Below are 23036 nucleotides of genomic sequence, written 5' to 3' on the forward strand. Positions count from 1 at the left end.
GGAAGATCTCCATCGATATCATTTTCTGTACTAGAGAAGATCTCCATCGAGATCATTCTCGGCACTAAAAAAGATATCCATCGAGATCATCCTCGGTGAAGCCAATTGATTATAATATATAAATTGATTTTAGTAATATAAACAAAGAAGATAACATCCGAAATTGATTGGAATTATATATTTGTAAAAAAAAAACATAAGAGTTTAAATTACATATTTCGATACCTCATGCAAAAAGGAATTTATTATAGATATGGGAAATTTTTAAGAAAATATAAAAAGCTCTATATTTAATATTCATATATTGACATTTACATTAAAAGTTTACATAGTTTGCATACACTACAGAAAAACAACAAAACAAAACGATTTCATAAACATTTAAAACGTTCAACATTGAACCAAATAAAATAAGAAATTCAATTACAACTTACAAGTAATTCATGTACATTTGTATTTCTCTTAAACTATTTATTATAAATTGAACGTAATATTCAAATTCATAGCAATTGAACCGGTATTTATTAAAAAAAGAGATTATTTCAAAATATTTGTACTGAAGTTATTTCAATGTAATTGACTTAGAAAAGAAATTTCAAGTCTCATTTTTTGATTTTTTACATTGAGGTTCATAATCCTGATGATTATTATCTTGCGAATAAATAAACTTTCTAAAATATTTCAAAACTTTATCATTCTCAAAAGATTTGTGAAATAAGAAATCATGTGATTTAAAAAAATTCGATACTTTTAAAATTCCTCCTCGTGTTGGATGAATATCTTGTATCTCATTGTTGTTGAAGAAACTTTTCAAAATTTTGCAATGATTTTTGTGATCATTGAATTCGTTAATATCTTTACATATTGCAATGTTTTTTATCTTCATTTTAGCAATCTCTTTGCTAATATCTTTAAAACTTGGGTGTGATTTAGACATAGTCATATTGATTTTATAATAGTAATCATCATTTTGCAATTCACTATAGACCAAACTCGTAAGCATTTTTGTACGAATACCAGCTAAAAGTTTAGCTGAAGGCAGGCGTGAAAGACCCATATAGAAAACGTTGGCATTGATATCATCCATATCAAAGACAATACGGCTATGGTTTATTGTTCTACCCTGAATACTATGATATGTAGCCAAGGGCACACGTAAAGGATAACAAGTCACAGATGAAGAATTGGCAGCTCTAGATTCCGCTTTAAGCCATCCCACAAAGTCTCTATTAAAACCACAATCTTCAAGTTTCCGCCAGTGAACTTGAAGCGTTTCACCTTTACCATTACAGTTTACAACTATGAGAGATTTTCTTTTAATTGCTTTCAATTTGACGAGATAGCAATTCTCATAAAGATACGTTTTACCCACTACCAAAGGTAGATTTGTGGGATAGTCACTATGATGTCCTTTAAAATCTATTGTATCCTCGAAACCTCTGTAACTGTACTCATAGTCGCTACATTCTTCAGCACTGTCTTCATTTTCCCAGTGATCATCATAACTGCACTCATATTCACGGTAATCATCAAAACTGTCCTCGTCGCTTCGGCTAAATTGAAAATATTCATAATGAATTTGAGACTTTTCCTTTTTCCATTGTTCCACGATTTCTTCTTGTATCTTCTTTAAATTTTCACGGTGACCAGTGACATATAAGGAGGAATTAGAATTATTTACGAAAAACTTATTTTTAAAACGTTCATATACAAAATACATGTAGTCGATATTCATATCAGTTTTCATATTTTGATAGAGTTTCATTTTCATTTCCGCGAGAATTTGATTGAATTTTTTGGTCTTGATACGCATTTGTTCCTGAAGGCTAAATGAAGCATCCGATAATGCTATTGCCAGGGACCTATTACTTTCTTGATGATATTGACTTGGTTGCATTGAGCTCATTTGATCTCCATCTCCTGCAATTATCAAATGTTTCCCCAATCGTTTCGCAGCATGGACTAAACATAATAGAAGCCATGGTGATATTACTGTATATTCGTCTAACAGTAGCACATCTGATTTTATTTTCATTTCCATAATATTCCGATATGCTTTCAGCATCGAAGTTTCCAGTGAGCCACCATCGTTGAACAGGGCATTACATCCCCAAACACCATAGAATTTATAAGAATCTTTTAAAAAGCGATAGATGGTTTGGCTTTTGACTTCATGGTGCATGTATTCGTCTACCAAGCTATTGCGATATACTATAAGGCGATGTTTGTATTTCATATTACGAAGGAGAGTTGTAATTAGAAATGATTTTCCAGTTCCAGGTGGTGCATCTAATAGGATGACTTTTGTTGCCGAAGGTCCTGCCTTTGCAACAACTGATCTCTTTATAGGCGTTAATTCCGCAATTAGATGATTATAAACATATAATTGATCATTGTTTAATTCGCTCGTATCATATTTATGGCAATTTTCGAATCCGAATCTGTTTAGTGGAGTCATCTTTCGATAGTCTGAAATTATAAAAAATCAAATTGTTATATATGGGACTCTCTGTTCTCTGACTGCTGGTTTGACAGCTTAAAGTTACGTCTTTACTCAGTTTTGTTTGGCAAATAATCATGAATAGGTTAACTCCAGAACAACGTTTCCAAATCGTGGACATTTTTTTTTTCAAAAACTATGTTCAATTAAAAATATTTATAGAAGATCCGCAAAATTCTCTTCAGTGATGAGGCGCATTTTGGATATGTCAACAAGCAAAATTGCCATATTTGGACCAAAGGTAATCCACACGCCCGTCAAGAATTACCAATCCATCCCGATAAATATACTGTTTAGTGCGGTCTATGGACTGGTGGAATCGTCGGTTCTTATTTCTTTAAAAATGAGGAAGGACGACGCGTTACCGTGAATGGAATTCGACCAATGAATTTTCGTTGCCAACACTTCAAGATATGGATATAAATTAAATGTAATTTCAACAGGGTAGTGCCACTTGAATGAAAAAAAATTTCGAAATTATTTCGGGAAATGGACCAGTGAATTGGCCTCCGCGTTCGTGTGATATGACGCCACTCGATTATATAACAGGTTGGCTGATAAGTCCCCGATCTGACACATAGATGGCGTCGCTAGTATTAAATGCCAACCAACCTTCAAATGATTCGTGTCAAAATTTGACGTCTGTAAGTCAATTAGTTTGTGAGATAGAGCGTCTTTTGTGAAGCAACTTTTGTTATTGTGAAAAAATTGAAAAAAAAGGAATTTCGTGTTTTGATCAAATACTGTTTTCTGAAGGGAAAAAATACGGTGGAAGCAAAAACTTGGCTTGATAAGGAGTTTCCGGACTCTGCCCAAGGGAAATCAACAATAATTGATTGGTATGCAAAATTCAAGCGTGGTGAAATGAGGACGGTGAACGCAGTGGACGCCCGAAAGAGGTGGATACCGACGAAAAAATCCACAAAATGATTTTGAATGACCGTAAAATGAAGTTGATCGAGATAGCAGAGGCCTTAAAGGTATCAAAGGAACGTGTTGCTCATATCATTCATCAATATTTGGATATGCGGAAGCTCTGTGCAAAATGGGTGCCGCGCGAGCTCACATTTGACCAAAAACAACAACGTGTTGATGATTCTGAGCGGTGTTTGCAGCTGTTAACTCGTAATACACCCGAGATTTTCCGTCGATATGTGACAATGGATGAAACACGGCTCCATCACTACACTCCTGAGTCCAATCGACAGTCGGCTGAGTGGACAGCGACCGGTGAACCGTCTCCGAAGCGTGGAAAGATTCAAAAGTCCGCTGGCAAAGTAATGGCCTCTGTTTTTTGGGATGCGCATGGAATAATTTTTATCGATTATCTTGAGAAAGGAAAAACCATCAACAGTGACTATTATATGGCGTTATTGGAGCGTTTGAAGGTCGAAATCGCGGCAAAGCGGCCCCAATTGAAGAAGAAAAAAGTGTTGTTCCACCAAGACAACGCACCGTGCCACAAGTCATTCAGAACGATGGCAAAAATCCATGAATTGGGCTTCGAATTGCTTCCACGCCCACCGTATTCTCAAGATCTGGCCCCCAGCGACTTTTTCTTGTTCTCAGACCTCAAATGGATGCTCGCAGGGAAAAAAATTGGCTGCAATGAAGAAGTGATCGTCGAAACTGAGGCCAAAATGGTATCAAAAAATAGGAAGGTCATTATAATCGTTGTATCGCTCTTGAAGGGAACTATGTTGAATAATAAAAACTAATTTTGACAAAAAAAAATGTGTTTTTCTTTGTTAGACCGGGGACTTATCAGCCAACCTGTTATATAGAGGTTTGAAATATACAATTCGATTATGCCAAGCACAAAAGTTTAATCAATATACGTATAAAATGAAGATAAAAAGTATCTCACACTTAATCATTTGGCAAAATTTATGCAAATAATAGAGGAATTATGGAATACGTATCTTCTATACTCATTGGTTTCCTCGTCCTCAGCAAAAAAATATGAGACAAAGGTGGCAGGCAACTATAATACAGCCTATGATTAGCATTTCAAATTGCTGTCAATTTAAAAATAGAAAAGAATAATTTTTAAATTCCAAAAACAAATTGACGGCATGATCCCATAACACCTTTTGTTATAGCATTTGCGATAATATTAAATACCATATATCACAACAGAATAAAGTTAGATATTATTAAATAACATTGACTAGAATAATAATAAAATTGTCAACTATTTATTATACATGCAACCTGTTTATTTAATTTCATCAAAAACTACCACTACTTATCACACACAAAAAATTGTTTTCTGATTCAATCACGAAATTAATATTTTAATTGAAGTGTCTTTAATCATGACAATGATAGTATCAATCACAGTTTTAATTGGTACTTGAGTAAATAATTAATTGAGTACTTGGTTAAATAATTAATTGATTTCATTAGCAAATTTCAATAAACAATTTTAATTGATTAAATTAAAAATTTAATTGATGTTGATTGCAAAACTCAAAAAATTTTTTTATTGAAAACGTAACCATTTTCAATTACTTTCTTAACTTTTTAGGTTGATAAAAAACTGGACTGAAATAAATAGTTAAACATTTTCCATCACGTTTTTAATTGGATTAGCTTTCCGAGTTTGATTAAAAAATTAATTGTATCAATTAATTTTTTAATTAAAAATTTAAAAATTTTCAATCATTGACTTAAAAGTTAATTAAATCAATTAATTGAAAAGATTTTCAACTTCAACCAACTTTTTAATTGTAAATATTTTGGTTATATCTTTTCCTGTGTAGGATGTATATCTAAGGCGATATGACCAAAATAGGGTTTTTATATAAAAATTTGAATTTTTCGAGGATTTTCATAGAAATTTTGATTTTTTCGGTGGTGGACGAATTACCGTCCACTTCGCTCTAGGACGTAATTTTAGGGATATATGGCGAATGGTTTTCTAATAAAAATGTTAATTTTTCGAGGATTTGCATGGTAACGAATTAACGTCCTTTTCGCTGTAGGACCACGTTTGCCACAGTTGGTAGAATTCTACCACAACAGGCAGATTTTTTACTGTTCGGTAGATTGGCAGAATTATTGATGTTTTGGTATATTTTGCAGAATATTTTTAAAACTTTGACAAATGATGTGTATTTATATATTTTTAAGGATTTTAACTTTAATTTCATTCTGAAGCCTATGGCTACGATTTATAATGTGTAACACACCATGTGGGCCACTAGGCCTTTGTGTTATATTGAATGAAAAAATAAATACTGTTGAACAAAACAAAAAATAATGACAAAATGTTCTATAGAAATAAAATTCTGACAAAATTTTCTATAGAAATAAAATTTTCTATAGAAATAAAATTTTCACAAAATTTTCTATAGAAATAAAATTTTGACAAAATTTTCTATAGAAATAAAATTTTGACAAAATTTTCTATAGAAATAAAATTTTGACAACATTTTCTATAGAAATAAAATTTTTACAAAATTTTCTATAGAAATAAAATTTTGACAAAATTTTCTATACAAATAAAATTTTGACAAAATTTTCTATAGAAATAAAATTTTGACAATATTTTCCATAGAAATAAAATTTTAACAAAATTTTCTATACAAATAAAATTTTGACAAAATTTTCTATAGAAGTAAACTTTTGACAATATTTTCCATAGAAATAAAATTTTGACAAAATTTTCTATAGAAATAAAATTTTGACATTTTTTATAGAAAAAAAAATTGAAAAAATTTTCTATAGAAGTAACATTTTGACTAAATTTTCTATAGAAATAAAATTTTGACAAAATTTTCTTAAAAATAAAATTTTCTATAAAAATAAAATTTTGACAAAATTTTCCATAGAAATAAAATTTTGACAAAATTTTTTATAGAAATAAAATTTTTACAAAATTTTCTATAGAAATAGAATTTTAACAAAATTTTCTATAGAAATAAAATTTTGGCAAAATTTTCTATAGAAATAAAATTTTGACAAAATTTTCTACAGAAATAAAATTTTGACAAAATTTTATATAGAAAAAAATTTTGACAAAATTTTCTATAAAAACAAAATTTTTGACAAAATTTACTATAGAAATAAAATTTTGACAAAATTTACTATAGAAATAAAATGTTGACAAAATTTCCTATAAAAATAAAATTTTGTAAAAAAAAATCTACAGAAATAAAATTTTGACAAAATTTTTTATAGAAATAAAATATTGACAAAAATTTCTATAAAACAATTTTGACAAAATTTTCTATAGAAATAAAATTTTGACAAAATTTTCTATAGAAATAAAATTTTGACAAAATTTTATATAGAAGTAAAAGTTTGACAAAAATTTTTATAGAAATAAAATTTGGACAAAATTTTCTATAAAAATAAAATTTTACACAATTTTCTATAGAAATAAAATTTTGAAAAAAAAAATTCCATAGAAATGAAATTGACAATATTTTTTATAGAAATAAAATTTTGGCAACATTTTCTATAGAAATAAAACTTTGACAAAATTTTCTATAAAAATAAAATTTTGACAAAATTTTCTATAGAAATAAAATTTGGCAAAATTTTCTATAGAAATAAAATTTTGAAAAAAAAATTCTATAGAAATAAAATTGACAAAATCTTTTATAGAAATAAAATTGACAAAATTTTCTATAGAAATAAAATTTGGCAAAATTTTCTATAGAAATAAAATTTTGAAAAAAAAATTTCTATAGAAATAAAATTGACAAAATCTTTTATAGAAATAAAATTTTGACAAAATCTTTTATAGAAATAAAATTTTGACAAAAATTTCTATAGAAATAAAATGTTGACAAAATTTTTTATAGAAATAAAATGTTGACAAAATTTTCTATAGAAATAAAATTTTGATAAAATTTCCTATAGAAATAAAATTTTGACAAAATTTTCTATAGAAATAAAATTTTGACAATATTTTCCATAGAAATAAAATTTTGACAAAATTTTCTATATGTTAGAAATAAAATTTTGACAACATTTTCTATAGAAAAAAAAATTGACAAAATTTTCTATAGAAGTAACATTTTGACTAAATTTTCTATAGAAATAAAATTTTGACAAAATTTTCTATAAAAATAAAATTTTCCATAGAAATAAAATTTTGACAAAATTTTCTATAGAAATAAAATTTTGACAAAAAATTTTTATAGACATAAAATTTTGACAAAATTTTCTATAGAAATAAAATTTTGACAAAAATTATTTATTTGGTAGTTTTTGGTAAAATTTGTTCCAAATTTTGGTAGTTTATTTATGCATACCTAAGGAGATGAAAAATTTACTAAAAATTTACAAATTAAATTTTTGGTGTTGATTGCGAATTAACATATTTTTCGCTCTAGGAGATATAGCCAAAAAGTTTACTATAAAAACTTGCATTTTTCGTAGATTTTCACCAAAATTTCCATTGTTGGTGGTCTTTTTAGAAAAAGTCATTTCTTATATTCCAACCCTTAGATGATTACCTCGAAATTACCTCCTGTCCACTCTGCCATATGTGTGAACCCTAGTAACTATTGGCAACCAGCAGGAGACAACATTTGTACTACTTCACATGAATGACGACGATTTACAAGGAAAAACAGCAAAAATATTCGTAGAGCAAGTGAAAATGTCGTCATAAAGTAAAATAAGTATTTCTCAAATAAAAATATTAAATAAAATATAATTTAATAATGGAATACCTGTGAAATAACATGTAGTGATTTCATGGTGGAAATTGTGGAAAGATTTTGAAAAATAAATATTTTGACTGATTTGAAAACAAAACCAAAATAACTTCAACAGAAGTGCAACAATAACCAAAAAGGAAAAAACACACACACAAATATAAAAAGCAGAAGAACCAGAAAGGGCACCCAACATCCGGTCTTGGAATTCCTCAACTAAAAAAAAGAGTGTTTGTTAAAGAACGGACACAAAATCAGTAACAAAAGTTGCTGCTTTTCATGAATAGGAACAACAAAAAGTAGACTACCATCATTTTAGTCTCCTATACAAGGTAAAAGAGGGGATATATATTCTTGCTCCTTTGATTGCTTCGATGTTATTTTTATTTTCGATTTCGTTTTTTTCATCACAACCATTATGTGAAGGACAGACGCCAATTCAATAAAAACATCCCATATTCAATAGAACACAAGCTAAAGAAATTCACGAAGAAATTATGATGACTACCACCACTAGGCCAGCATTTGCTTCTAGACATTCCAAAGAATTTAAAACAAATGTTATGAATAATGACGATGATGATAATACTATGTTAATGGAGGACGATGATGAGGAGGACGAACACAAGCACCACGAAAGTGGACAACTAAACCAAACAGTCTCGTCCACAACATCAACATTGGCAGCATCAACAGGGAGCAATACGTCGGTCATGTCCAACATTGCCAATCTGCTTCAAGGTGCTGCAGCCATTGCTCCGGCAACCGTTGAAAAATCACTGGCGACCCTGGAACTACAATATTTTAAAGCTGTCTCAATGTATCGACGTCGAAATTATGAAAAATGTGTTGAGGTGTGCAATGCCATGTTGCAAGCGGGTCACGATAATAATGTCCAAATGTTTAGTACACCACCGGATGAGGAGGAAAACGACAGTAGTTCTTATGACCAGATTGTCGATTTTAAGAACAACACCAACACGACAGCACATGCTCAGCATCACCAGCACTATCAACATCATGGCAATGGTGGTGGTGGTGGTGTTGGTACCATCAATAACAGTAGCAGTGGCACCAGCATTCAGCGTTACAGTAGCAATTTGCAACGCATGGGCGCCATAAAGGGTAGACCCCAACAACGAGGAATTTATAGCAACAATGTTACCGCTGTTACTTCGTCGGTCACCTCACTAACAGCCCCATCGTCATCCATTACGAAATCCTCAGGCAGTGGGACGATGGCTTCTGGATCAGCTACAGCTACTGCGGCATCCTTTAGCATCATGCCCACGTGGATGATGGAAGGCGTTTGGCAATTAAAAATGCGCGCACTTACGCAACGTATCTACATTGATGACTTGGAAACGAATGATGCCGATGATGCTGGTATGTAGCCCTTGGGAATCCTATTCAGAAAATTAATTGTGTATATGGGAGATGTTCATATTTTTTATATCGATGAGAAGTAGTTAAGAAAAAAAGGATTTTGGTAATGAAACATCAGGTACAGCATTTTTAATTTATGAGACACATATTTCATTTTTCTTTTTTGTATAAAGTTAATATTCAACCATATTTTCCCTGGAATGGACAACCCGAAAGTTTTTTTATACAAACACGGTTCGCCTTTTTTAGTTAGGCCCAAAAGTATTCTCCATATTAGAAAATATCATTCTCGCGTATCAAGATCATTCTCTCTACAAGAGAAGATGTCCATCGAGATCATTCTCTCTACAAGAGAAGATCTCCATCCAGATCATTCTCTATAATAGAGAAGATCTCCATCGAGATCTTTCTCTCTACAAGAGAAGTTCTCCATCGAGATCCTTCTCTATACCAAAAAGAAGATCTCCATCGAGATCCTTCTCTATATTAAATAAGATCACCAACGAGGTCCTTCTTTATACTAAAGAAGATCTCAATCAAAATCCTTCTCTATACAAAAGAAGATCTCCATCGAGATCATTCTCTGTACTAGAGAAGATCTCCATCGAGATCATTCTCTGTGCTAGAGAAGATCTCAAACGGGATCAATATACTAGAAAAGATCTCAATCGAGATCCTTCTCTATACTAAAGAATATCTCCATAGAGGTCCTTTTCTATACTAAAGAAAATCTCCATCGAGATCCTTCTCCATACTAAAGATCTCCATCGAGTTCCTTCCCTATAATACAGAAGATCTCCATTGAGATCATTCCCTTTTCCCTTTCGAGATCCTTCTCTATACTAAAGAAGATCTCCATCGAGGTCCTTCTTTATACTAAAGGTCTCCATCGAGATCCTTCTCTATACTAGCGAAGATCTCCATCGAGATCTATCTCTCTACGAGAGAAGTTCTACATCGCGATCCTTCTCTATACTAAATAAGATCACCAACGAGGTCCTTCTCTATACTAAAGAAGGTCTCCATCAAGGTCCTTCTTTATATTAAAGAAGATCTCCATCAAGATCCTTCTCTATACAACAGAAGATCTCCACCGAGATCCTTCTCTATACTAAATAAGATCACCATCGAAGTCCTTCTCTATACTAAAGAAGATCTCCATCGAGGTCCTTCTTTATACTAAAGAAGATCTCCATTGAGATCCTTTTCTATAGTATAAAAGATCTCAATCGAGAACATTCTCCATGCTAGAGAAGATCTCCATCGAGATCCTTCTTTATACTAAAGAAGATCTCCATCGAGATCCTTCCATATAATAGAGAAGATTTCCATCGAGATCCTTCTCTATACTAGAGAAGATTTCCATCGAGATCCTTCTCTATACTATAGAAGATCTCCATCGAGATCATTAACTATACTAGAGAAGATCTCCATCCAGATCATTCCCTATTCAGGAGAAGCTCTCCATCGAGATCATTTCCTATTCTGCTCTCCATCGAGATCATTCTCTGTACTAGAGAAGATCTCCATCGAGATCATTCTCTGTGCTAGAGAAGATCTCAAATGGGATCATATATACTAGAGAAGATCTCCATCGAGATCCTTCTCTATACTAAAGAATATCTCCATAGAGGTCCTTTTCTATACTAAAGAAAATCTCCATCGAGATCCTTCTCCATACTAAAGATCTCCATCGAGTTCCTTCCCTATAATACAGAAGATCTCCATTGAGATCATTCCCTTTTCTGGAGAAGCTCTCTATAAAGATCATCCTCTATACAAGAGAACTCCATCGAGATCCTTCTCTATACTAAAAAAGATCTCCATCGAGGTCCTTCTTTATACTAAAGGAGATCTCCATCAAGATCCTTCTCTATACAAAGTAAGATCTCCATCGAGATCCTTCTCTATACTAGCGAAGATCTCCATCGAGATCTATCTCTCTACGAGAGAAGTTCTACATCGCGATCCTTCTCTATACTAAATAAGATCACCAACGAGGTCCTTCTCTATACTAAAGAAGGTCTCCATCAAGGTCCTTCTTTATATTAAAGAAGATCTCCATCAAGATCCTTCTCTATACAACAGAAGATCTCCACCGAGATCCTTCTCTATACTAAATAAGATCACCATCGAAGTCCTTCTCTATACTAAAGAAGATCTCCATCGAGGTCCTTCTTTATACTAAAGAAGATCTCCATTGAGATTCTTTTCTATAGTATAAAAGATCTCAATCGAGATCATTCTCCATGCTAGAGAAGATCTCCATCGAGATCCTTCTTTATATTAAAGAAGATCTCCATCGAGATCCTTCCATATAATAGAGAAGATTTCCATCGAGATCCTTCTCTATACTAGAGAAGATTTCCATCGAGATCCTTCTCTATACTATAGAAGATCTCCATCGAGATCATTATCTATACTAGAGAAGATCTCCATCCAGATCATTCCCTATTCTGGAGAAGCTCTCCATCGAGATCATTTCCTATTCTGGAGAAGCTCTCCATCGAGATCATTCTCTGTACTAGAGAAGATTTCCATCGAGATCCTTCTCTATACTAGAGAAGCTCTCCATCCAGATCATTTCCTATTCTGGAGAAGCTCTCCATCGAGATCATTCTCTGTACTAGAGAAGATTTCCATCGAGATCCTTCTCTATACTATAGAAGATCTCCATCCAGATCATTCCCTATTCTGGAGAAGCTCTCCATTGAGATCATTCTCTGTACTAGAGAAGATCTCCATCGAGATCATTTTCTATACTAGAGAAGATCTCCATCGAGATCATTCTCTATACTAGAGAAGCTCTCCATCCAGATCATTTCCTATTCTGGAGAAGCTCTCCATCGAGATCCTTCTCTATACTAAAGAAGACCTCCATCGAGGTCCTTCTCTATACTAAAGAAGATCTCCATCGAGAGCCCTCTCTATACTAGATATCTTCATCGAGGTCCTTCTCTATACTAAAGAAGATCTCCATCGAGAGCCCTCTCTATACTAAAGAAGATCTCTATCGAGGTCCTTCTCTTTACTAAAGAAGGTCTCCATCGAGATCCTTCTCTATACTAAAGAAGATCACCATCGAGGTCCTTCTCTATACTAAAGAAGATCTCCATCGAATCTTTCTCTATACTAAAGAAGATCTCCACCGGGATTCTTCTCTATAATAGAGAAGATCTCAAACGGGATCATTCTCTATACTAGAGAAGATCTCCATCTAGATCATTCTGAGGAAATAATGTATATTCTTAAATTGAATAAGAATGAGCTTGCTAGTCTTTTATGCCACAGCGGCACAACAAAACGATGGATTATTACAAAAACTTGCAAAGTTTACGAGGAAAAACCACAAAGTAATAGAATCTTTTTTACTATATGCTTGGGTGGTTGACACCAAAGGATGGAATAAATGGACTTCAGCTAAAGTATTTGATGGCATTTACCTCATGAATGTAAATCTTAGTTGGACATTGATGCTTATAATTATGATTATAAACATGTAAACCCTAACCTCAAAAAGAATTTTATCCAAGCATATGACCGACATTCCTTACTCTGCTACTAATCAACATAGCGATATCTTACCTGAAGATTATCATTTCTTTCTTTTTTTAATGTATTCTAAGGAAAATAAATGTTGGTATTCTTCTACCGACCACATTACAGCAAACCGCCGTCATGTTGATGTTGGTGGACGAAGGTGCATAATAAATTGACGAAGTGTCCAAGAGACTACACTGAGAAAAGTTATGGAATATACAAAGTGTTAAAATATATAATTTACATGAACACACCATCCAAAGACATGGTACACTCTTGTATAGCATAAAAAGTACAGCTCGATTTCTGTTATTCCATTCATAAGAACCACTTTTTCTGGCCAAGACCGAATGTCATAAACGGGGCATAATTTGTTGGAAAGAACCCTAATTTAGAAAAATGTCTGAACCAATTTTTTATTCTTAAGGCTTCGTATTCAATATTTCAAAGACGTTAAATACAATTAGATAGCATTACAACATTGAACTTGGTGAGACAGACGTAATTTTTTTCAGTGCATTGCTGATCATATTTGTGGTATATGAATATTTGCCTCTCTGCCACCAGGAGGAACTATAAAGACAAGGTCCATGGCATCATAGTAATAACAAAGTTTAAGAAGGCACGCATCCAAAAAGAATGCACATATTTAAGCTGTGGTCTCAGCCCATCCTGGCCTATGCCAAGAAAGGCATTCTTATGGTAACTCATGCATTCCGTATCTTTCATATTTTGTTTTGTATTGTCCACATTCCATACTGTTCAATCACCTTGAAAACAATGTCGGTTAATGGTTGCTTTTGTTTTTTATTTGCATTGAAAACTTAAAAGCGAACTGCTCGTTTAGATTTTGGTGGTGCAATTTGTCTATCAGAAACACTCATAGAAAAATCTGCAAAAAATGGGTTGTCACATCTGCTATTCGTTGTTGTTGTAACAGTTTATGTGATTTCATACAATTTTTGTTTAAGCTTTGGTACATGAGCTTGTGTCCAGATCTGGGATGTGTCCAGGGTGATCTGATGTTGAGTCGGATAGGTTTAGGTGGCTGTTATCAGTCAGCGATAGGTAGAAATTGAGTCGGCTGCACTTTTCTGATCTTAGCGAAAACTACCCTAGTCTACCGCCGGCGGTGTTGTTGTTGTTGTAACAGTTTATGGATGGAATCACAATAAACTGTTACAACAATAATAACACCCGCCCCCGTTGTAGTCGGGTATACGGCCCGGGGCGGACACAGGGTTTTCAACCCTGTCCAAGGACTGCAAACCCCCATTTGGAGTATGCTTATTTCCCGAAAAACTCGAAAATACCAACTCCAAAGGGCTACAACAACAACAACACCGCCGGGAGGTCTCTTTCCTCCGGTGCTATGGGCGGTGGTCGAGTTCCGAGAATACGATTAAACTTGTAGCCTCACACCGATTCAGCTAGCGCCTTTATTTGACGCTCGCTTTTGTTACGTCGGATCTCACACTCCAGAAGGTGAAGATCAACTCTTATATTCATATCCACAAGATGGTGGCTTTAATGGTAACTTCGATAACATGCCAGGAGATACTGCCTTCGCTACATGTAATTGTGTCTACGCACAGGGATGATCTTGTCGCCACATAAAGTTGATCCAACGGTGTAATATGGAGCCATCCTGTCGCAGCGTTCTGACAGATCTGTATGTTATTCCACTGAGTATCACTTGTCTAAGGTGTGCACAATTGCGCTGCATAGTTTACCATTGGCCGGCCAATTAACTTATATGAAATCAACAAGGCTTCTTTGTCCGCACCCAAAGTGCTGCCGGCAAAAAAAAAAAAAAAAAACTTCGGAACCTTGTTTCTACTACGAAGCTTATGAAAATTTAAAGTGGCATGGGCAGACGAATTGAAAAGACTGTCTTCAGGACCGTCAGGAGAGGGTAGAATAGAGGATAAGTGGAGGTTGAACATTGCGGAGATATCACCCACCTTGAGAAACTCTCTGTTTCACTCAGCGGGTTCTCGACTTTTATTCACAAAATTTCACATACGACTGGCCCCCGCACAGATAATTAAGAACTCAACGTTAGGTTCCCACCGAAAGGTCGAATAGTCTGACATGGTTGACCAAATCGAATTCCTTTGATATGTTAAGCGCCACGAGGATCGTCATGTGACATGGCTTGGGCTGGTTGAGTCCCATATTTATGCTTGCTGAAATGGCATTCAAAGCTTTTGGCAGCTAGAAAATTCTCTACAAAGCTGGGGAGGAATAGTAGCTCAAATGTCTTGGCTACTGGCGAGAGGAGGGAGATCGGTCTGTACGAATCAATCTTTTTCGAGTCTTTGTCTGGCTTAAGTAGTGGAATCCCCTTAACCATTTTCAAGAAATCGGGTATAATGAGTGACTCCTAGGAAATATGCAAGTACTCAACTCCCAGTATTCCCAGAAGGTTCAGAATTAGCATCGAAATTCCATCGGGGCGCCTTGGAAGGTTTTGCGCTGTTGATGACGTTGGTAACTTCGACTAGGGTAAATTTTGGGGTGTCGCTAGCTCAGAGACCACGGATTCGTTGAATACTTCAATCATACTTCGGCAAGTTCTCAGCACCATATTGTTCCGATGGGTCCAGCTCACCGGCCATCGGCTGCCATGTACCAACGTACGTATTGTTTCGTCCTTGGCGTGATGATCTTTTGTCTAGGAATTCCATATAGGAATATCTATCAACCATCGGTTATTCGGGAAAGAAGATCTAACTGGTATTATGGCTCATTGCGTCAGGGGCAAGTTGCTGCTCATCTTTTAGTAGTCATTTGACTCTTAATAATACTGCTAATATATATAGGAGAATATTAATTCATGAATATGTGCTATTAAACTCCATCATCGTAATGTCCAATTTTTTATTATATTTCCAGTAAATGAAGAAGTCGAATTCGAACGTATAGCCACTACTGCACGACCGGGAACCTCAATAAAGACTGCATTTGTACCTAGACCCAGCACTAGCAATCTGAGAAGCTCTACAGCACTTTCACGAGGTGGACAGCGAACAGCCGACAGTGGAATAAAAAGAATATTAACATCCAGCATGAGTTCAAGGCCTACATCGGGAATGGTATGTTGATATATGCAAAATGCACGATTAAAACCTGAGGCATCAAAAAAGCGATTCCGTAAAACTCTTTGAATATGGATATTTTTGTACAAAACAGAATATAATATTTCCCCCTTTCAGGCACGACCGGGTACAAGTGGATTAAGTCGTCCTGGCTCGTCTCTAGGCGGAAGACCGGCATCACGTTGTGGTACAGCATCACGTGTAAGAGCCACATCGGCGGCTGCATATACAATAGGTGACTCAACGGCTCCATTGTATCAGGCTTCACGCTTGAACCCAACCATTTATGCCGAACGAAAAGTTTTGGTGAAGGCTCTATTTCAATTTCTCTACTATCATGAAGCTGATGTCCTAAAAGCTTACTCCCTGTGTGAGGCTGTTATGGAGGTTCACAAACAAAAGCGTGGCTCATCCGCATCACTACGTTCCCTGGCAAGTTGCGATGAATGGTGGTGGCAGCAACAAATGGGACGTTGCCTATTGGCATTGAAATATCCTCGAAAGGCTGAAAGTTTCCTCCAACAATCACTGGCAAATTTTCCCCATCCTGATACTTATGTTTTGTTATCACGTCTCTATCAACGTTTGGATCAAAATCAAAAGGCAATGGAGTTAATACAATCGGCAGTCGATAGACATCCTTTTGATGTAACGTTTCGTATTGAGCAAGGTCGCTTGTTGGATGCCATGTCTCAAACGGAAGATTCTATGCAAATGTATCGTCTAATAGCCAAATTGAATCCTATCAATGTGGAAGCATTGGCTTGCATAGCTCTAAACTATTTCTATGACAATAATCCAGAAATGGCTTTGATGTACTACAGGTAAGAATATATAAAATTGTTGACAACATTTTCTTTAGAAATAAAATGTTGACAAAATTTTCTTTAGAAATAAAATTTTGACAAAATTTTCTATACAAATAAAATTTTGACAAAAACTATAGAAATTCTATAGAAAAATTTTGACAAATTTTCAAAGAAATAAAATTTTAACAAAATTTTCTATAGAAATAAAATTTTGCAAAAACTTTCTATAGAAATAAAATTTTGACAAATTTTCAAAGAAATAAAATTTTAACAAAATTTTCTATAGAAATAAGATTTTGACAAAATTTTCTATAGAAATCAAATTTTGACAAAATTTTCTGTAGAAATCAAATTTTGATAAAATTTTCAAATAAATAAAATTTTGACAAATTTTTCAAAGAAATAAAATATTGGCACAATTTTCAAAGAAATAAAATTTTGACAACATTTGCCATAGAAATAAAATAAAATTTTTACAAAATTTTCTATAGAAATAAAATGTTGACAAAATTTTCTATAGAAATAAAATTTGGCAAAAATTTTCTATAGAAATAAAATTTTGCAAAAATTTTCTATAGAAATAAAATGTTGAGAAACTTTCCTATTGAAATTCAATTTTGACAAAATTTTCTCTACAAATAAAATTTTGACAAAATTTTGTATAGAAATAAAATTTTGACAAAATTTTGTATAGAAATAAAATTTTGACAAAATTTTGTATAGAAATAAAATTTTGACAAAACTTTCTATAGAAATAAAATTTTGACAAAATTTTCTATAGAAATAAAATTTTGACAAAATTTTCTATAGAAATAAAATTTTGACAAAACTTTCTATAGAAATAAAATTTTGACAAAATTTGACAAAATTAGACAAAAATAAAATTTTGACAAAATTTGGGATTTTTTTAATTTAAATTAAATAAAATGGACTTAATTTTTTTTCTTTTGTCCTTGCAGACGTATTCTTTCTTTGGGCGTTCATTCAGCAGAGTTGTATTGCAATATAGGTCTATGTTGCCTGTATGGAGGTCAAATCGAATTGGTTTTACCCTGCTTTCAAAGAGCCTTGCTTACAGCAAAGACCTCTGAACAAAAGGCTGACATTTGGTATAACTTAAGTTTTGTAGCTATTGTAAGTCGAAGTTCATATAAAACAAAAACAAACAAAATGTAAATTTACCTCTTTTTCATACTAATTTCAGACAACTGGTGATTTCAATTTGGCCAAACGATGTCTACAACTCTGTCTAACATCTGATGCCCGCAATGGAGCAGCTCTTAATAATCTTTCGGTATTGGCCGCCCATACGGGTGATATTTTAAAATCAAAATCGTACCTTAATGCCGCCAAAGATGTAATGCCCGATTCAATGGAAATTGAAAATAATTTAAAATACATGGATGAACATTATAAATTGTGAATGTGTGTACATACAATTAAAATTTATTTGTTGTTAATTAAAATAAGTCTAAAATATTTGGTAGTTGCTTTAAGGTATTTTAAGCCAATTATAAATTGAATCAAAACCAACCTTGGTCACCGGACTCACTTCGATGATGGTGACCTTTTGTCGTATTTCCTTTTGAAGTTTTGACATTTGCATCATAAGTAAAGCCTCGTTACGCATTTGACGATAGGCATAGTCCATTTTGGAGAGTACCAAGAGAATGCGAACTTTCTGTAAGCGAGGTTCAGCCAGAATGGAATAGAAGAGTACGCCTTTAGGAAGTTTTAATGCAAATAAGTATGAGACATTGTTTATTTAAAAGATAAAAATCAATTTACCCGCTGCCGATATTTGACACAAGTTCGAGGTATCCACCACATACATTAACTTTTTAACATCATCGAAATATTGACGCCATATGGGGGCCATAGCTCCTCCAATTTCTACTATTCTTATAGATTTTAATGGTGGCAATTGTTTGGCTTTCTTCTGACCCGATTCACTACCTTCAGCATTGTCAGCAGGCGGTTTAGGTTTCATGGCTTCATCACCATTCGTATTAGTCGGAAAAACAATATTGTAGATATTTGTGCCAATCGTAGGAGTTGAATAAGAATTCTCATCTATGGAGTCATTATCCTGAAGAGCTTTTAGCAAATGTGTTTTTCCAGATCTCTTGGGACCCAAACAAATGCACGAAACCATTTTTCTTCCTAAATATTTTTTTATTTTTGCAATGAATTTAAAAGGAATGCAGCGCAAAGAATCCTTTTTTTTTAATAAACAATGACGTTACCATGGATACTTGTCGATGAGAAGGATGAGTTAGAGCTCACACTAAACCGAATCTATCTTTCACATATGGAACCGGATATCCATAAGCTTTCCAATTGGCTATAGTGGATATATTTCTGTATATTCTGTTTAATTTAATATTATAATTAGTTTAAGCTTTTATTTTTATCTTAATTTAATTAACTTTAATTTTAAAAGTTTTTGTAGTCTTATTGTAATTTACAAAATTTAAATAAATAAATAAAAATAAAAATATATTTCACTCGAGGATCACCTCCGCCTAATATATGTAGGACATATATCGAGGGAGCCCCGTAGTGCAGTAGTTAACATACATAAAATTTTCTATAGAAACAATATATTTAATATATTTATTCTAAATATATTACATTTAGTCCTTTCCGAAAAAAAGCGGTCTTGTGTTTAGAATCGAAAAGCCTACACGCTGGCCAACAACTGGACCAATCGGACAACTTGTACTAAAGATTCCATGCACATAAATGGCGGGGTGTCTGGCCCACTGGAATTTTTTAACACAAATTTCTTTGGTGCTCTTGAAGTTGGATCATGGTATTTATTGTTTTATTCGAGGAGAATTGTTTGGCAAACGCAACCAAACAAAGGAAGGAGAATAATATCGCTTGTACTTACCAAAAATTATACAAATACTGGATTTTTCAGCCAAAATTATTTGATTTGTTTCTTTCCCCATACAATACTCACACACACACACACATATGTACATTAAATACATCAAATCTAGTGTTGCCAATTTTTGAATATAAAAGCTTTTGTAACGGTTCTCATAAATACAGGATTTAATTAGTCGTACGTTACAATAGTAACGTAGAGTATCGCGTGAAAATGATTGTGATTTTTCATTTTCAGGGCAAAAAAATCAATTTACACAGCCTTTCTAAAGATATTTATTTACGTAGACTTGTTAAAAATATTTAGGATGTTAAATTGTGGGTTCAGACATGAAAAACCATAAAAAAATTTGAATTGAAAATATTGAGAGTGTAATTACACCCAGAAAACAAATTCGTTGCCTCAACCGAATTATTTGCCAACCGAAAGCAGGTGGTTCCATCAACTATCAATGATATCTGTCAGCACAACAAACATCTGGCAATTGTAACTACATGGTAGTATGTTGGATCAACTTTGCATTCCCTGCCAACATTTTTTGAATTTGGCGGCGCTTCTGAGAATCCCCACTACGTCGAAAACAATCATATACGACATCAAAAACTCGTCGGAAAAGCGCCGTCACTATTGAGAAGTTGTATCACGCCAACCCTGCCAGAATTTCAAAGTTCCATTTCAACCTCATCGTTACCACAGACTCGTAAATGTCACTTCAACCATCATGAAAAGGTACATCAAAAAGTACATGCAAGTAATTTGCCATCCCTACTGTTAAAAAAACCATTTTTTTTGTGAAACGCCAAGCGCAACCAGCTTGTTATATTTTAATTAAATAAAAACGAAAATAAAGTTCTGAAAACATAGATTATACGCTTAAAATTGTGAAAGGTATATTGATGAACAATTTGGTGATTTTCCAAATGGAACTACATGGTAGTATGTTGGATCAACTTTGCATTCCCTGCCAACATTTTTTGAATTTGGCGGCGCTTCTGAGAATCCCCACTACGTCGAAAACAATCATATACGACATCAAAAACTCGTCGGAAAAGCGCCGTCACTATTGAGAAGTTGTATTACGCCAACCCTGCCAGCATTTCAAAGTTCCATTTCAACCTCATCGTTACCACAGACTCGTAAATGTCACTTCAACCATCATGAAAAGGTACATCAAAAAGTACATGCAAGTAATTTGCCATCCCTACTGTTAAAAAAACCATTTTTTTTTTTTTGTGAAACGCCAAGCGCAACCAGCTTGTTATATTTTAATTAAATAAAAACGAAAATAAAGTTCTGAAAACATAGATTATACGCTTAAAATTGTGAAAGGTATATTGGTGAACAATTTGGTGATTTTCCAAATGGAACTACATGGTAGTATGTTGGATCAACTTTGCATTCCCTGCCAACATTTTTTGAATTTGGCGGCGCTTCTGAGAATCCCCACTACGTCGAAAACAATCATATACGACATCAAAAACTCATCGGAAAAGCGCCGTCACTATTGAGAAGTTGTATCACGCCAACCCTGCCAGCATTTCAAAGTTCCATTTCAACCTCATCCCCTGCCAGCATTTCAAAGTTCCATTTCATCTTCATCGCTACCACAGACTCGTAAATGTCACTACAACCATCCTACTGTGATGGGGGGCAGCATATCATAAAGTACAAAATGTACTTCATACATGTATTTTGCCATCACTACTTTTACAAAAGCCATTTTATTTTTTGTGAAACGCCAAGCGCAACCAGCTTGTTATATTTTATTTAAATAAGAACGAAAATAAAGTTCTGAAAACATAGATTTTACTCTTAAAATTGTGAAAGGTATATTGGCGAACAATTTTTGATTTTCCAAATGGAATTAAGTGATTATTTTTCAAATATTTTACAGACACGCTGCCTCCATCGAATAAAAACACTGGCTGATAGACGCTGCAACATGTAACTCGCTACTTGTAACTCTACATCATCATTAATGCAAAAAATTATGTTAAATGTGATGTGATAGTGGTATAAATGTTATATTTTTAAGAATTTGTAAATGATTAATCAAATTAATAAATATCTAAACAAACGTGTTTTACTTGACCACAATGATTCTTTTACCACTATCTTAAAATGTGCTTTTTCTGATTGTTTGGAGGGTCTCTTATTGGCGTCGTTCTAAATTAATCTATAAAGGCACCTAATAATTGCACTCATGCGAAACCTTTTTGTAGTAACTTGGCGTGGTACAACTTCTCAATAGTGACGGCGCTTTTCCGACGAGTTTTTGATATCGTATATGATTGTTTTCGACGTACTGGGGATTCTCAGAAGCGCCCCCAAATTCAAAAAATGTTGGCAGGGTCGTTACCACAGACTCGTAAATGTCACTTCAACCATCATGAAAAGGTACATCAAAAAGTACATGCAAGTAATTTGCCATCCCTACTGTTAAAAAAACCATTTTTTTTGTGAAACGCCAAGCGCAACCAGCTTGTTATATTTTAATTAAATAAAAACGAAAATAAAGTTCTGAAAACATAGATTATACGCTTAAAATTGTGAAAGGTATATTGGTGAACAATTTGGTGATTTTCCAAATGGAATAAAGTGATTGTTTTTCAGATATTTTACAGACACGCTGCCTACATGGAATAAAAAACACTGGTTGATAGACGCAGCAACATGTAACTCGCTACTTGTAACTCAACATCATCATTAATGCCAAAAATTATGTTAAATGTAATGTGATAGTGGTATAAATGTTATATTTTTAAGAATTTGTAAATGTTTAATCAAATTAATAAATATCTAAACAAACGTGTTTTACTCGACCACAATGATTCTTTTACAACTATCTTAAAATGCACTTTTTCTGATTGTTTGGAGGGTCCCTTATTGGCGTCGTTCTAAATTGATCTATAAAGGCACCTAATAATTGCACTCATGCGAAAAATTTTTGTAGTAACTTGGCGTGGAACAACTTCTCAATAGTGACGGCGCTTTTCCGACGAGTTTTTGATGTCGTATATGATTGTTTTCGACGTAGTGGGGATTCTCAAAAGAGTCCCCAAATTCAAAAAATGTTGGCAGGGTAGAATCTTAGTTCAATTATAGGACGGGCGTAAGGTAGTTGTTGCA

General features: G+C 33.6%; 3 protein-coding genes and 1 long non-coding RNA gene across 4 annotated transcripts; 2 read left to right on the top strand and 2 right to left on the bottom strand.

Annotated features, from left to right (window-relative positions):
* Positions 1 to 209: 209 nt before the first annotated feature.
* Positions 210 to 19997, bottom strand: LOC142226910 (uncharacterized). Its single transcript, XM_075297159.1, has 2 exons — positions 19908 to 19997; positions 210 to 2469 (listed from the first exon to the last, which is right to left on the bottom strand). The coding sequence occupies exons 1-2, from the start codon at positions 19966 to 19968 to the stop codon at positions 596 to 598; spliced, it is 1935 nt and encodes a 644-aa protein (XP_075153274.1). The 5' UTR covers positions 19969 to 19997; the 3' UTR covers positions 210 to 595.
* On the top strand, positions 8209 to 18434 carry BBS8 (tetratricopeptide repeat protein 8). Its single transcript, XM_075297158.1, has 6 exons — positions 8209 to 8507; positions 8607 to 9561; positions 16000 to 16199; positions 16320 to 17026; positions 17971 to 18145; positions 18216 to 18434. The coding sequence occupies exons 2-6, from the start codon at positions 8673 to 8675 to the stop codon at positions 18432 to 18434; spliced, it is 2190 nt and encodes a 729-aa protein (XP_075153273.1). The 5' UTR covers positions 8209 to 8507; positions 8607 to 8672.
* LOC142226911 (ADP-ribosylation factor-like protein 16) lies at positions 18429 to 19166 on the bottom strand. Its single transcript, XM_075297160.1, has 2 exons — positions 18800 to 19166; positions 18429 to 18733 (listed from the first exon to the last, which is right to left on the bottom strand). Exons 1-2 carry the CDS (start codon positions 19164 to 19166, stop codon positions 18504 to 18506), a joined length of 597 nt encoding a protein of 198 aa, XP_075153275.1. The 3' UTR covers positions 18429 to 18503.
* A 2284-nt stretch (positions 19998 to 22281) lies between the features above and the next one.
* Positions 22282 to 22715, top strand: LOC142224599 (uncharacterized). The gene is made up of 2 exons (XR_012719175.1): positions 22282 to 22463; positions 22521 to 22715. It is a non-coding gene; the product is annotated as an uncharacterized LOC142224599 (long non-coding RNA).
* The last annotated feature ends 321 nt before the right edge of the window (positions 22716 to 23036 follow it).

The sequence above is a fragment of the Haematobia irritans genome, chromosome 2 (assembly GCF_050003625.1).
Source record: "Haematobia irritans isolate KBUSLIRL chromosome 2, ASM5000362v1, whole genome shotgun sequence".
NCBI classification, from domain to species: domain Eukaryota; kingdom Metazoa; phylum Arthropoda; class Insecta; order Diptera; family Muscidae; genus Haematobia; species Haematobia irritans.

Coding starts and splice junctions, on each gene's coding strand:
- BBS8 (XM_075297158.1), top strand. CDS start 8,673: ATGATGACTACCACCACTAGGCCAGCATTTGCTTCTAGACATTCCAAA. Junction 16,200..16,319: donor CAAGGCCTACATCGGGAATG/GTATGTTGATAT, acceptor TCCCCCTTTCAG/GCACGACCGGGTACAAGTGG. Junction 17,027..17,970: donor ATGGCTTTGATGTACTACAG/GTAAGAATATAT, acceptor TTGTCCTTGCAG/ACGTATTCTTTCTTTGGGCG.
- LOC142226911 (XM_075297160.1), bottom strand. CDS start 19,166: ATGGTTTCGTGCATTTGTTTGGGTCCCAAGAGATCTGGAAAAACACAT. Junction 18,734..18,799: donor GTGTCAAATATCGGCAGCGG/GTAAATTGATTT, acceptor AACTTCCTAAAG/GCGTACTCTTCTATTCCATT.
- LOC142226910 (XM_075297159.1), bottom strand. CDS start 19,968: ATGGGGAAAGAAACAAATCAAATAATTTTGGCTGAAAAATCCAGTATT. Junction 2,470..19,907: donor CAGTATTTGTATAATTTTTG/GTAAGTACAAGC, acceptor TTATAATTTCAG/ACTATCGAAAGATGACTCCA.